The sequence below is a fragment of the Mirounga leonina genome, unplaced genomic scaffold (assembly GCF_011800145.1).
Source record: "Mirounga leonina isolate KUSES-001 unplaced genomic scaffold, KU_Mleo_1.0 Mir_91, whole genome shotgun sequence".
NCBI classification, from domain to species: domain Eukaryota; kingdom Metazoa; phylum Chordata; class Mammalia; order Carnivora; family Phocidae; genus Mirounga; species Mirounga leonina.
Window position 1 is genome coordinate 657,218 of NW_023270839.1, and position 15,885 is coordinate 673,102.

At 33.9% G+C, this 15,885-nt stretch overlaps 1 protein-coding gene across 4 annotated transcripts in view; it reads left to right on the forward strand.

Moving 5' to 3' along the window:
• Window positions 1-15,885, forward strand: part of STRN3 (striatin 3) — a 106,826-nt gene that overhangs the window by 71,508 nt on the left and 19,433 nt on the right. For 2 of the 4 annotated variants that reach the window (XM_034993829.1, XM_034993830.1), the window contains exon 8: window positions 1,686-1,796. The exons of the other annotated variants lie outside the window; for them this stretch is intronic. In XM_034993829.1, coding sequence (XP_034849720.1) covers window positions 1,686-1,796 — 111 coding nt within the window. The remainder of the gene's footprint in view (window positions 1-1,685; window positions 1,797-15,885) is intronic. 4 annotated transcript variants of the gene reach the window in all.

Genomic DNA, 15,885 nt, shown 5'->3' on the forward strand with positions numbered 1-15,885 from the left:
GTTTTATTAAGATGAATGCAAATGATTCGTTCTTTAGATTACTTTTTTGGGGGGAGTATCCAGTGAGTTCACAGAATAATTTCTGATACAGCACAGTTTTCAGTAAACTTCATGATTAGAGTACACAAAAAGTGAATTTTCTCTTTAAATCAGTATTACTACAATATTACAAACAGTACTACAATTTGCAGATTTCACAGATAATCTCATGTGTAAGTTTCAATCTTTAGCAGCCTAGTTTTAAGTAATTCAAGTTGGCAAATTAACTTAAAGCTTTGAATTTAGCTTTTTACATAATGACTGCCTAAGATCATAGGTATATCCATAGGGGAGAAAGTGATAACAATTATAGTAGGAAAGGCTCAAGGTACAGTAAGTAATAGAATTTCTACATGCCATTCAAATATGAGAATTTCTTATATTTACTATATCAATCTATAAGGGGGAAAAACTGCTTTTTTATGTCCGCTCAGTGGATTAAGTCAGTGAGGCCTAGGCAGTTTTACAAGACTTGTGATCTGGAATATAATGAGTTATCAAAAATTTAGCAAGTATGTTTTCCCTAAAATCTCACTATTCTGTCAGTCCTGTTGATGGACTTAGCCTGTGTGTTTTGGTATAATTTTTATTTAGTAACATGGTTACATAAATTCATAGTTGTTACTCTGTAACAGAATGTTAAACTTTCTAATAACATGGCTGTTTTAAAACTAAACAAATGAAGGGAAAACCCTTAATACTTAAAGTAATTCTAATAGACTTATTTTTATTCTGCTTCTTTTTAATGCTGTTTTTCTTCTAGTTTACTACAGAGTAAAATTTTTCCAGGCACAAGTATTTACTTAAAATAAATATAGATTTGCTATTCAGCTAAAATAGCTGAAGTTTCATCTTTAGCAGATGTACAGCACTGTATGTTTTCACTTCTCCATGCTTGTCACTGCTTTTATCATACCCTAAAAAAAATCAACTCAAAAAATTCTTCAGTGGAATTTGAGTTTTGTTTTTTTGTTTTTTTTTGCTAATCTTAGTTGTAGACCAATGGAAGAAGGTAATGAGATGTTGAACTATTTGGGTGGGGTGGGGGCCGAGGTGGGATTCTCTGAATGCTTTGTATGTATTATTGGAGACAATGTATTTTGGAACTATATGTATGTATTATATTGGACTAGAATGCCTCTCCATTAGTATAGTTATCCCGTGCATGCAGAATCAGTGTGACAGAAGGTGCATGAATATTTTCATCAATAAAATGGCACTGACCTTTCCAGCTTGCACTCTTATGAGTAGTTCGCATGTAATTCATTCATTTGCTTTCATGATGCTGGCTGAATAAATTTTATGAACATTTTTATAAAGATGCAGTGATCTATTTTGTATAACATTAATTTTCTAATGTCAGTCCATTGAATATTAGTCATTGAAAGAATAATAACCTTCAAATTTGTGATTCATAGAAATGAAGCACCATTTAACTGTTAGTATTAACTGTTTAGAAACTTATGAGATGGGCATTTAGAGTTTGAGTTGTGAATACCAAAACTGAAACTGCACCTTTAAAGTATTTTGGGTATATGCTGTTAGTACATTTTTATTATGACTATGTAAAGCTATAACAGTTTACTGCCAACAGCTTGCATTGCCAACTGCTGATTTTTTTTCTTTTAATAATATGCTGCATGTAGATAAAGATGACCTCTCCCCACCTACTGAGGTTTGGGATGTAGACCAGGGACTAATAAGTAAACTGAAGGAACAGTACAAGAAGGAACGAAAGGGGAAGAAAGGGGTGAAGAGTAAGTGCAGATTCTATTATAATTTTTGTATACCAATCTTTGAGAAAAAAATTCTTCAACTCTTGTTTTTTTTTGTGTGTGTACCTTTTTTTGGTTTCATAAGGGGGCAACTAACTTTAAACTTCGTTGTATAATTGAAATTTATTTGAATATAACTTAGGATGTGTTATTAATCAAGTGAAAAATCATTTTAAATAATGTTAATAAGGATGAAGGAAAGATTTCAAGGAAGGTTTTTTTTAGCTTTAAAAAGTTTACCAAATTGTAAGGACTTACTGGCTTTGGAATTAAAAGTAACAAATTTGTTCAAAAGGGAGAAAGTATAAATTTCCTTATTTTTGATAAATAGGGTGTTACAGCTATAACCATCTCCTCTTCAGGGTACATTTCTTAGTTTGGGAATCCTTAAATACAGTGAATATAAAAGCCCTTTTCATCGTTGCTGCTTTCTGGCCTTAATCCAACAGTAAACGGGGAGGGCAGCAGAAAAATCTCTCCTGGGTAGTATTTTCTTGACTACTCTGGTGGAAGGATAGTAGAAAGGGTAGTGATGGCAGTAAGGTTTGTTTGGTCTCTAGTTGAGTAACTTCTTTTCACAGGACTTTCACTATGTTGTATCTGACCAATGTACTGTAAAAGTATGAACTTAACTGTAGCACTTCTCAAAGATATAATTCATTTCCATTTTGTGAATCAAACTTTGAAAACAGCCGCATGAAAAGCATCTTCAGACCTTTGAGTATTAAATGAAGAAACTTGAAGCTTATTTTGGGGAAACATTATTTTGAACTGGCCGTTGATTATTGCTAGTCTCACTTTTTTGACTATGTCAAGGACAAAGTGATGGCAAAGGCTAAAACCGTATAGGCATTCTTTTCATATTCCTTTGTCTGGTGACAGATTAGTTTATAAAATGGCAGGTGTAACGGAAATGGGTGTAAGTTTTTTTTTTAGTAGAACTTTTTAAATGGTTTAATTTATTGTGGAAGCTAATAAGGGGAGTTTTGGGGACTTGTTACACAGTTTTCTTTTATAAAATTATGCTAATTTGCTGTGCATATGAATGAAAAGAAATTGTACTCTAAGAAGTTTCAGATTATACAGTGAATTGCTTATTGTATTTAAAAACATTTAGTGCTGGGCAGGGGCTGTGTTCGGCTCTAACATCATTTACCTATATAATTCATGCATGTTTAGTATAAAAGTACTTTTGCATGATTGACTATTCGAATATAGACATGACGACATTAGAATTTTGGGGTTTAGGTCTTTTTAATGAAATGTAGTTTATTTTAATATTAGATTACTGGGGCGCCTGGGTGGCTCAGTCGTTAAGCGTCTGCCTTCTGCTCAGGTCATGATCCCAGGGTCCTGGGATCGAGCCCCGCATCGGGCTCCCTGCTCCGTGGGAAGCCTGCTCCTCCCTCTCCCATTCCCCTTGCTTGTGTTCCCTCTCTTGCTATGTCTCTCTCTGTCAAATAAATAAATAAAATCTTAAAAAAATAGATTAGATTACGTATTTTATGTATGCTGTTCATGAACTGACTCATCTGCTGAAGGTTTCTTTAGAAAATGTTAGATAATGTTGCTTTAATTTAAAATATAAATACCCCATATTCCCCCTGATATGATTAGATCTATACCTTTTTGAGGTTTAGAAAATAAGATATAAATCAGTTGAAGGTCATTTTTACTTGTAGGCTTTAAATGTTCCTAAAAAATGTTATACCTGCATCTCTAAGAAATATTAGAAACAAATGAACTGAAACTAAAATTCAAAACCCCCATAAAATTTTAATTTACTAAACTTTTAAAAATAGGACCATAGTATGAACAGGTTTGTTATTTGCCTATTTAGCTGACAATATATAGAAGACATCATTTCATGTCAATAAATATTCCTCTGTGTAACATGTTTTTAGTTTTAACCAAACTATCTTGTTAAATATAAGATTGGAGAATTATGTGAAGTGGGCAAAAGGGGATTGCTGTGATATAAATTAGGAGCTGGGGCTTGCAGAGGCTCTCATTTCTCAATACTGTTTTATTATCTAGGTATGTGCTGTATTATTTAGCCAGGTCCTTTTAATTTTGGTTTTATGTCTTTTTTTTTTTTAAGATTTTATTTATTTGAGAGAGAGAGAGAGAGCGTGAGAAGGGGGAGGGGGAGGGTCCAAGGGAGAAGCAGACTCCGCACTGAGCAGGGAGCCTGATGTGGGACTCGATCCTGGGATTCCAGGATCATGACCTGAGCCGAAGGCAGTCGCTTAACCAACTGAGCTACCCAGGCGCCCTGTTTATTTTTTTAAAAAAGGAACTAACTTTGTTTATATAACCGTAAAAATAATACATGCTTGTTACTCAGACAGTATAAGAAGTATAATATATAGAAACAAAAAGAAAAATGTAAAAAACACCCACAGTCTTAATACTTAGAGATTAATATTTGACACATATCTTTACAACTTTTTCTAAGTGTTGTCTTTTATATAAACCTCATTTTTAATTTTTTAACAAAGATATGTTATTTTTAATTCATTTTGTCTTAAGTGTTTCACAGTCATCTGAAAAAAGATATAATTTTAATGGTTACATAGTTTTGCAGTTGGTAGATTTAACCTAGCCTCCATTAGTTAGACCTTTAGATTATTTCTCATTTTTAATGTTTTTACAGATGTCAGTGTCTTAAGGTTACCTGTGTATATAGATATAAAGATGAGGTTTCCAGTAAAATGTCTTCAGGAATAAATTAGGAGTAATGTGTTTCTTTTTACACTTAATTGTGAATTTAAATAATACCTTTTTGCTCTTGAATATATCAAGTTCAGTATGAACATGTTGGCTCTGAATCCCTGATATGAAGATAAAACTTAAGGAAATAAAAAACATTTTTTTAGTTGATGGATCATAACTTCTGTCTTAATCTAGGTAGATCATCATATTGATACAAAGATATAATTATACATGAAAAGGATAATTGATGAATTTTCTTCTTAATAGCTTCTTTGTTGAGTTTTATTCTGATATTTTATTAGAGCTTTGTACAAGATAGAATAATTCATAAACTGTAGTCTTGATTTCTTTATTTCCTTTATTACAAAATGTGAATGAGTTATAACCACTGGATCATAATGCTACATTTCTACAGATTTTTTTCTAGCTTCTTAGAGGGAAGAAAATTATTTGCTGATTTTACCATGTAGATTCAGCAGATGTAACCCAACCTAAATGCTTTTTTTTTTTAATGGAAAGAAAAAAATGGTGAGAATATCAGCTTTTTAACTTTGTAAAGACTCAACCATGATTTGACTCTTAAATGGAAAGAATTCTAAAACTTGGAGCTGAGAAACTAGTGGTTATTTGTCTTTTAACTTGTTTACTTCGCTACACCTTTCTTTTTTTCCACCTGAGGCAAAAGAAAATGACTTACATGTGACACCTTTGCCTTGGATTGTAGATACAATTCAGTATTAATTTTATGCTAAGTGATGTATACTTAGGAGATATACTTTATTAATACTTCTAAAAGTAAAGACCATGGAACGAAAGAGACTTGATGCAGTTATTTTGTTCTCAGGCTTCAAAAGTGTTAAGATTCCTTTTCTTTTTAACTTTTTATTGACATAATTTCATACTTAAGGAAAAGTACAATTGCAAGAATAGTACAAAGAATTCCAGGTAATTTTCACTCAGATCCCCCAGTTGTCAACATTTTACCGCATTTGCTTTATTCTTTCTCTCTGTAAATATATACATTTATTATTTTGAATAGTTCAAAAAATGAGTAGGTTGCAGACATGTTGTTCCTTAAATGGTTTAGCATGTTACTTGACAACAAAAACATCCTCTTAAGTGACCACAGTACAGTGATGAAAATCAGGAAATTAAATGATACAGTACTGTTATCTGACCTACAACTCCGTTTTCTTTTATTCTTTAATAATTTCTAAGGGTTCTGTAATTGGGGAAGGGAGTTGGAGAGGTTCTAAATTTATTGTTACGTTAAAATTTTGGTCTGGCAGGATTTTTCTAGAGAGGTTTTTGATGGTCTCCATTTTGCTCTGTTTTATACCTCAGTAAAAACGTGTAAATCAATAACAAAAATCAGTGTGTAGCATCTAGAGTAAGTGTGAAGCATCTGAAATTTGAAACCTTGAGTTAGAATATGAGGAAGGAGTTAAAAAATTTTTAAGACTTCTTTGATTTTTGTCTTTCGGGTTTTCAACTTGGAAAGTTTAAATTGTGGATTGTGACATGTTTTCTTTTATAGATGCTCTTATTCTATGGCTTATTGTTATTCCTATGCTATTTAAGACCTTTAAAATTGATGCTTATTAAAATTAGATTATTTCATATATTCAAACGATTTATAGGCTTTTCCCATTTCAAAGACTCACATTCTGAGAATATATATGTTTACAGTTCTGGTTCTTAGTGAATGAATGAACTTGTCTTAGTTTTCCTCATGATTGTCATTGGTCCTAATTTTCCTGTCTTTTCCATGTATAGAATATGATTGTCATTCCCCTTCCTTACTGATGTTACAGAATTGCTACACATCCTTTGACTTGTCAATACATTGGAAAAGGAAAGTCTTTTAACTTTTTCAATATTTTTAAAATATAAATTATGAGTTAGTGTCCCTGGATTGTTTTCTAGTTTTTTAAAAAATTTTATATTAGTGTTTGTCACTTGTTATTCCAGATCCAAGATGATAAACCATCACCAGAAAATGTATATTTTTGTCAAGTGTGACTTTTGTCCTAATGTCTGTATATTGGACATTTTAACATTTAAGGAGAAATTATTCTTTTGTAGCAGTAACTTTTAGTAGGCTTTTAAAAACAACTTGGTGCACACTATAAAATATCTTTGATATATATATTTTTTAAAGATTTTATTTATTTATTTGAGAGAGAGAGAATGAGAGAGAGAACACATGAGAGGGGATAGGGTCAGAGGACGAAGCAGACTCCCTGCCGAGCAAGGAGCCGATGCGGGACTCGATCCAGGGACTCCAGGATCATGACCTGAGCCGAAGGCAGTCGCCCAACCAACTGAGCCACCCAGGCGCCCCTCTTTGATATTTTTAAAAAGACTTTATTTATTTACGAGAGAGAGAGAGAGCCTACACACGAGCCCAGGAAGGGTCAGAGGGAGGTAGAGAGTCTCAAGCAGACTCCTTGCTGAGTGTGGAGCCCCACACTGGGCTCAGTCAGTTCCATGACCCTGAGTTCATAACCTGAGCTGAAATCAAGAGTCAGCCGCTTAACCCATTGAGTCACCCAGGTGCCCCAAATATCTGATATTTAAGCTGCTTCTGTTTAGGAGAGAGTATAAATTTGAAGAGTCTATAAAACAGTTAAGTATTCTCTCTCTTGCATCAAATCAAAGACAAAAAACAGTTGTCTCATATTAAAGGGTTGCAGTTGGTTTTCTATTTCCTATTTTAATTTCACATCTTATTTTACTTATGTATGTATGTATGTATGCATGCACGGGAACCCAACACGGGGTTTAAACTCACGACCCTGAGATCAAGACCTGAACTGAGATCCAGAGTCAGACACTTAACTGACTGAACCACCCAGCAGCCCACTTTCACACTTTTAAAACAGACCGTTCAGTTCAGCTCAGATTTCTTTTCTTTTCCCTCCCCCTAAGACAATACTTTAACTTAGACATTTTGACAAGGGTCAGAAAGTATCAGATTGATACTCTTCGAATCAGTACACTTTTTAAAACTACGGAATCACTTTGTAGCTGAACTAGTTTTTTCTTCTTATTATTGTGATGTTGTTTTTTTTTTTAAGATGATAGTTTTCATGTGAAAGCTTTATTTTAATTAGAACAATAGTCAGAAAATAGCACAGATGTAGCAAACATGACATAACTAAATCCTTATTTTAAAATAAACTTATCGGGGCACCTGGATGGCTCAGTCTGTTAAGTGTCTGCCTTTGGCTCAGGTCATGATCCCAGAGTCCTGGGATGGAGCCCCGCATCAGGCTCCCTGCTCAGCCAGGAGCCTGCTTCTTTCTCTGTCCCTCTCCCCCACTCATGCTCTCTCTGTCTCTCTCTCAAATAAGTAAGATATTAAAAAAAAGCAAACAAACCTATCTTTTCCAGATTGGCTGCTTAACAGTTGCTTTCACTGTAGAATATAAGGTTTGATTAACAAAGGGGGCCACTTAGAGAGGGAAAATGTTAGATTCAGTAAAAAAGTACTTTAGTACTTACAGTAATAGTCTATAGAAAGATAAATTCCATTAAGTCCTGAATATGTATGTTTGAGAATAAGTATGGGTTTATTAAAAACACAAACATAGGAGACATCAGTCCATAGTTTGGCTTATACATGCTATAATTAGTACGTTTTTCATTGTCCTGTCATCTGTTTAGAAGATTGTACATTTAGAAGATTTGATAGTCATGGTTAAGAGGTAGGTGGGTTGTTTGATAATTCAGAGTAGTAAAAAAGTTTTTCTTGGGGCACCTGGGTGGCTCAGTCCATTAAGCATACGACTCTTGATTTCGGCTCAGGTCATGATCTCAGGGTCATGAGATTGGGCCCTCTGTCAGGCTCTGCATTGAGCATGGAGCCTGCTTGGGATATCTCTTTCTCCCTCTCCCTCTGATCCTTCCCCACCCCCCCCCACACTCACCTAAAAAAAAAAGTTTTTCTTTTTTTTTTTTTTTTAAGATTTTATTTATTTATTTGAGACAGAGAGAATGAGAGAGAGAGAGCACATGAGAGGGGGGACGGTCAGAGGGAGAAGCAGGCTCCCTGCCGAGCAGGGAGCCCAATGCGGGACTCAATCCAGGGACTCCAGGATCATGACCTGAGCCGAAGGCAGTCGCTTAACCAACTGAGCCACCCAGGCGCCCAAAAAAAAGTTTTTCTTGATGTTAAGTTAGATAAAGTATTTCTCCTATAAAGTCCAACAATAATTAAGAATCCGTTTTTATTTAATAAATGCTTAATGAGTTTTCATTTAGGGCCTTGAATATTTTTATAATTGTAATATTCTTTATACTAATACATTTACAGTTTTTTCTTACTGCTGCTAATTAGACTTCAGATTTATTTGAAATTGCATTTTGTTACATTTATTATATTTAGAATATTGGATAGATTTAGAAAGAGAATGAAGACACATTAAATTTGTAGTTGAAAGGTATTCTACAAACTAGGGGCTACATAAGACTGTTATATCTGGTTATGAAATCTGCTTTTATCTTTTAGCAGCTTTTGGGCAACTAGAATTAAAGCAGGGTTCTTACATCGTCTCCTGAACTTGGCACTGTGCCACACAAAGACTAATGTTTGGCTATAGTATGAAAAAATAATTACAGTTATTACACAATTTGGGACCTTCAGTTTAAACAAAAACTTTCATGTTATCTCCTATTTTCCTTTTCTTCCATGTTTCTCAGTCTGTGTGTTCAGGAAGATTATGACTTCACATGTGTAATAAAACTTTTTTTCTCATCTTTATTATTTTTGACATTAGCTCTCATGAAATTACCTGTAAGATAATATCTGATAAAGTAAAATGTTATGGTACATACAGTATAATAAGAATGAGCAGGGAAAGATCAGCAAAGGCTTCATAGAGGAGAGCTGGAACTAGTTTGAAGGTATAGGTAGAACTGTGGTAAGTTGCAGTGCATGTTAGAGATAGAACTTGTATGTGTGTGTGTCATAAGGAAACTTCTTTGAGTCTAGAATCAGGAAGATTTATGTTGTGAAGCATTAAAAGATGAGATTAGATAGGAAAAATAGGATCAGATCAGGAAGCACATGCAGGGTAAAGTAAAAGATTTTAGTTATCTAAATGGAGCTGGGAGTTAGGAAAACTAATTAGGAATCTATGGCAGTAATTGATAAGAATGAAAGCTTTGATTAGAATAAAGTCAACAGGGTAGATTAACCTGAAGTATAATAAAGGGGAATTTTTTTTTCTTGGTAGTGAAAATTCATTTAACCCCCCCCCCTTTTTACAGTTGAGGAATTAAAAAAAAAAAGATTATTTTTAGTTAATGTGGAGGGGGGGTGTGCAGAGGGAGAGGGAGAATCTCAGGCAGACTCCCGAGTGAGCATGGAGCTGAATGTGGGGCTGAGCCCCACAATCCCAAGATCATGACCTGAGCCAAAATCGAAAGCGGGATGCTTAACCTACAGAGCCACCCAGGTGCCCCTACAAGTTGAAGAGGAATTACTAAAATGTAGTTGCGGAATTTTAAAATTAGAAACCAGAGCAATGGTGGTGATACTTTTAAGTGGAAAGGTTATAATGGAGAGCTATTTTGTGAGTAAGAATGACAATTTCTTTTATGTCGAATTTAACTGATGGTTAGACTTCCAATTGGCAGTTTTTCATTTGTTAGAGAATTTGTTTGCAGTCACTCAGTGTCAGGGAGAAAATCCTCAAATAATCCCCATAATAATTATTTTAGAAAATTCAGACTATTTGACATACTGCCTACTTTCACGCAGAAGTAAAGATACATAAGCATTTCTGAGAAATGAGGGATTACTGTTAAGCTGATAAATGTATAAGATTTCACCGATTTCCATTAATTCTTAACATCTCACTGCCTAATATTTTGTTAAGGGTACATAGATGAATGATAGTTCCTATAGAGTTACTAATATTCTAATAGCCATAATGAAATTTAATAATTATGTAGCTAATTAGTCCATTAATGTTGGCATTAGTACATACAAGGTCATTGACTATAAAATATTTTCTTTTGTCTTTTCAAATTATTTTTTCTGACGTTCTTAAAACTGTTTTCTTTTAAAATACTTAAGAGAAATAGTTCTTCTGTCATTCCTGAAGTTCAGAGTTAAAGTTCAAAAGCAGATGCTTTCGAGTTTTATATAATTTGGCCTGAATTATCTGAGCAACAGCTGAAATTCTCCCTTTAAATTTATGACCCATGACAGTGTTGACTTTTCATACTATTATAAGAATCTCAGAGCACTCATGGGTAAATGAGACTTTTCAAATTTGGGAAAAGTGAAAAAAAAATTTGAGAAAAATTGGGGTTGCTTTGTTAATGACACTTTTGTGTAAATGTGGCAGAAAAATATCCACATAAACACCAGGGAAATTCAGTTGTTTGTTGCCCTCTCATATAAAAATCATGTGTACTTATTTGTTAACTTTTTAAGATAGTGAATTAAATTGGAAAAAAACTCATGTTTTATTCTGTATTGTTAAACATTAATCTTAAACACCAAAATTTCCTTTTATTTTAAGGGTATCTGTATCTGTGAGCTTACAGAACTTTGGTTGAGTGACAGTAGACTCAGTTTTATATATAGATATAAAACATAGTAGATACATATTTCTCCACAGAAATTGTGAATATATTAAGTATTTAAATATTTTTAATATTTTTGGAGGGATGGTTTCGGAAACTGAAGATACATTTATCTGAGATTTTTATAACTGGAACTTCTGAAAAATAGCCTGTTTTGTTAGTAAATTAGTTTTAAAGGCTGCTAGCAAGTCAGGTGGTATCCATTAAATGAACCTCTAGCGCTGACATTAATTTACAGGTGTCAACAGGACAAAACTCTATGACCTGATAGCTAATCTGAGAGATAAATTGCCCCTCATCCCTTCAGGACTTTTTTTTTTGTAAGAGAGGTGGTGGTGGGGGGGAGAATCTTAAGCAGGTTCCGAGTTGTGTGGGGCTCGATCTTACAACCCTAAGATCATGACCTGAGCAAAATCAAGAGTTGGATGCTTAGCCAACTGAGCCACCCAGGTGCCTTTGCCTTCTAATCAGGCAGGGTCAGCTTCTACTAGAATGACTTTTTTTTTTTGAGAGAGAGAGATCATGAGGGGGGTGGGTGGAGGGAGAAGCCCACTCCCTGCTGAGCAAGGAGCGATGCGGGACTTGATCCCAGGACTCTGGGATCATGATCTGAGGGAAGGCTTAACTGACTGAGCCACCCAGGCATCCCGAATTTTTGGCTTTTATGTCTGCATATTTTACTTTTGTTTTTAATGTTAAGTGGAGTTGTTTCTACCATAAGTCAATTCAGAGTACCTTTCTGAAATACAACTTTAGCTTACAGATCTAATAGCAGGAAAACAGTAGTTTAAAAAAGGACTTTAAGGAGTAATATATGGGAAAAGACGATTTAGTTATTTTGTCATATTGCTTGAATTTAGGTAATAACTACCACTTTCTTAGAAGACATCTAAATTCCAGACATTATACTTGAAACTTTATATATAATTTCTAAAAATATATGGAACAAATGCTTAATTTAATTATTGTAGAATAAAGGAGTAGAATTATTGTTTAACTTGGTACCAGATATATACTATCTAGTAATGAATTTTCTGAAATGTGTCTAAACTAGAAATGTGTAGGAAATGAAAGTACTACTTAGGCATTTTTACCAAAATTGATTTTAGCTGAAGATGTGTAGATATACTTGAGTAACTTAGAATTCTAGGTCTAGATAGTTACAATTTGAAGTAATGAAACTGAATTCTCACCAAAGGTTTGTTGTGATATATGAGTGTATGTGTATATATACATAAATATATACACACATAAAAGATAATTTAGTATCTAATAATTTGGTGTATAGACTATATTTCATTGTTGTTTCTGCTTTTGCTGTATAAGGGAGTTTGATGCCCCAGTTAAGTATTTTTGAGTACCTTGGTTTTTTGTTTGTTTTTTTAAAGGTTTTATTTATTTGAGAGAGAGACAGAGAGAAAGAGCACACAAGTGGGGTGAGGGGCAGAGGGAGAAGCAGACCCCCTACTGAGCAGGGAGCCCAACGCAGGGCTTGATCCCAGGACCCCGGGATCATGACCTGAGTTGAAGGCTGACGCTTAACTGACTGAGCCACCCAGGTGCCCTACCTTGTTTTTTTCTTTTTTTCTTTTTTTTTTTTTTTTAAAGATTTTATTTATTTATTTGAGAGAGAGAGAATGAGAGACAGAGAGCACGAGAGGGAAGAGGGTCAGAAAGAGAAGCAGACCCCCTGCCGAGCAGGGAGCCCGATGCGGGACTCGATCCCGGGACTCCAGGATCACGACCTGAGCCGAAGGCAGTCGCTCAACCAACCGAGCCACCCAGGCGCCCCTTGTTTTTTTCTTTTTAAGAGTTTTTGAGTAACACATTTTCCATACAGTTAAATAATTTTGCATTTTTCCCTCACAGTCATCTCTGCATGTATTTACCATTCAGCATAATCTGTAACAAAATTTGAAGTAAAGAAAATCACTAAAGTAATAAAACCAAAACAAAGTATATTAAAGCGTGAAAAATAACAAGAATAGTAAAATAGTCTGTTGATTTTTCCAGATCTCTTTTCCACTATTAAGCTATTTTCCTGTTTTACTTTAGGAGTTATTTTCTGTGTATGTACCAACTCCATTATTTATTTTAGCCATTTAGTAGTGACTTAGCTTCCTTAGCTTTTGGTCTGTTTTACCAAATAATACTTGGAAAACTTTCTAAAATTTTTGTAGTTAATAATACATATAAACTGTAGGTTTTGCAAAAAGGCAAAGCATACTAGCAGAAATAGAGACCCTTTTAAATGTCTCAAACCGTTGACCTGTGGAAAAAGCCAGTCAGGGCCCACACACTACACAAAAATCAGTTTAGAGCTCTGAGAGTGTTTATGTATATGTGTACTTTTTTTTTTTTACTTTTTATTTTTTTAAGATTTGTTCATTTGAGACACAGAGATACAGAGAGAGAGAGAGCATGAGCAGGGAGAGAGACAGAGGGAGAGGAAGAAGCAGGCTCCCCACCGAGCCAGGAGCCAGATGCGGAGTTCAATCCTGGGATCCGGACCTGAGCCAAAGGCAGATGCCCAACCATCTGAGCCACCCAGGCGCCCCTTTACTTTTTATTTTTTAAAGATTTATTTATTTTGTGGGGCAGAGAGTGCACGAATTGGGGGATGGGCAGAGGGAGAACCTCAAGGGGACTTCCCGCTAAGCACGGAGCCCAACTTGGGGCTCAGTCCCACCACCCATGAGATCATGACTTGAGCTGAAACAGAGTTGGACGCTCAACTGCCAGCTACCAGGTGTCCTGTGTATGTGTACTTTTTAAAGAAAAAATTTAAGTCAATGATCTAACTCTTGCTTAATGATGGAAGGAGGAGGAGGCCAATAAGCACGAACCTCATTAAACTTTTTAAAGGGTAAATCTTTAATTAGAGTTTGTTATTTAAAAAGATGCAAATTCAACTTTGACCTAGAGCTGAGAAGGGAACATTAGAGTTTATAATCTCTTATTTCAGTGGCATTTTCCAACTTTTTGTTTTCTTGTTGAAGTTCATATCATACTACATTTTATAAAGAAAAAATGTCTGGTTTTAACCAGACTATTTTTTTTTTTTTTTAACCAGACCATTTTTAATAAAGATTGAAGATATACCATGTCACCACTGGCATAAGTGGAATTAATTATTTGGCTGTGTTCTTTAGGTTTGAGATAAAATTGAAGGAGAAAGGAAGAGTTTGTTTGATATGTGAGCTATAGTTTTCCTTGGTCAGTTGTGTCCATAAAAAGGAGAATTAGTTATAGATGTATGAAAAGAACCTTGTAATATCCCATTTTATAGACCCCAAGATTTCCAAAAAAGGAAATGCTAATACAATAATAGTATTTTTAAATTGCTTGATGAAATCTGTTAGGTTATCTGATAAAAAGTATCGTAATTTTCTTTATTAAAAACTACTTTTAATAATTTTTTTCTTTGAATTGCAAATGACATTTTTTATGTTTATGCAGTCATTTGCTGGAGGTAGTTAATATAAATAAAATGAATTTATAGAATAGAAACTAATTCCCTCTGCAAAAAAACAAGGGCAAATAAATTGAGTATTTACTATGATTACTGTATGCTCCAGTGATGGGTGATTATGGAAAGTAGAAATACAGCACAAAATACTTTTTTCACATAGCTATATTTGTAATAAATGCTGAGTGAGCAGTAAGCTTGCTATATATAAATAAATGTATATAGAGTGAGCTGGAGAAATACAGTCATATGCTTAATTAGAAATCTTGTTAAAAGTAATTAATATTGCCCAGCCAACTTCCCTTCACATGCCCCTAAATTCCTCAGCAGCTGATCAGAAATATCTCTGCAAAAGCTCTATATAATAATGCAAAATAATTTGTTACTATGTTAAAAGTAATTTATTGGGCTTTTATTAAGATTTGTGTTAATGAGTGTGTAATTGTGAGTGGGAGGAATTGTGGCAGTTTGTTCTAACTTGTCTTACAAATTACGAGATTAAAAGAAAAATTTGTCCTTGTACTGGCTAAAAATGCTTTGAGAAAATATTACCTAATGAATTTTATGTAGTTATTTTAACATAATTTTGAACTATTAATTTTATAGTTTTTTGCAGCTTCTGATATTACCAATAACTGCATACTAGACGTTGGTAGGAAGGATCAATTCTGTAGATTTAGATTTAATAAGCATAATCATTGAAAGATTAAATACGACTAACATACCTGTGTATATTTCCTGTCAGATTTACTCCAGATTGATTGCTGACTCACAACTTCATTTTAGCAGTGTCATTTAGGATCCTATTTGAGTCAAACTATATAGCTTACTTTGATAATTAATAAAATAAGATATTCTAAATAAAGATAAATTTTACATTTGCAGTAGTATATATTTAGGAGAAGTTGACTTGTGTATTAGAATAATTTTCAGTAGTGTTAGTGATGACTAATTTCATTACATCTGTTATGTTTCTTGTAGTATATTAAGTTTATATTATTTTTCATAGGAAATTTTCAAATTTAATAATTAGCTTGAGTTTTTAAATGTTTCCCTTTTAAATTTGCTCATGAATTTTAAATGTTTTTTGATATGTTGAGTTGTTTTGTATTACAGTGACTTGTGTACTTCTTGTATCATCAGATTAAAATTTTGCTTTCGAAGCATGTATGAGATAATACTGAGAATTATTCCTTGTACTATAACTTTTGTAGCAAAATACTTACGTAATAGTATAGCTATTCTAATTATGGCAGAGTTTGGTTTTAATTGGCCAAAGTTACAGAA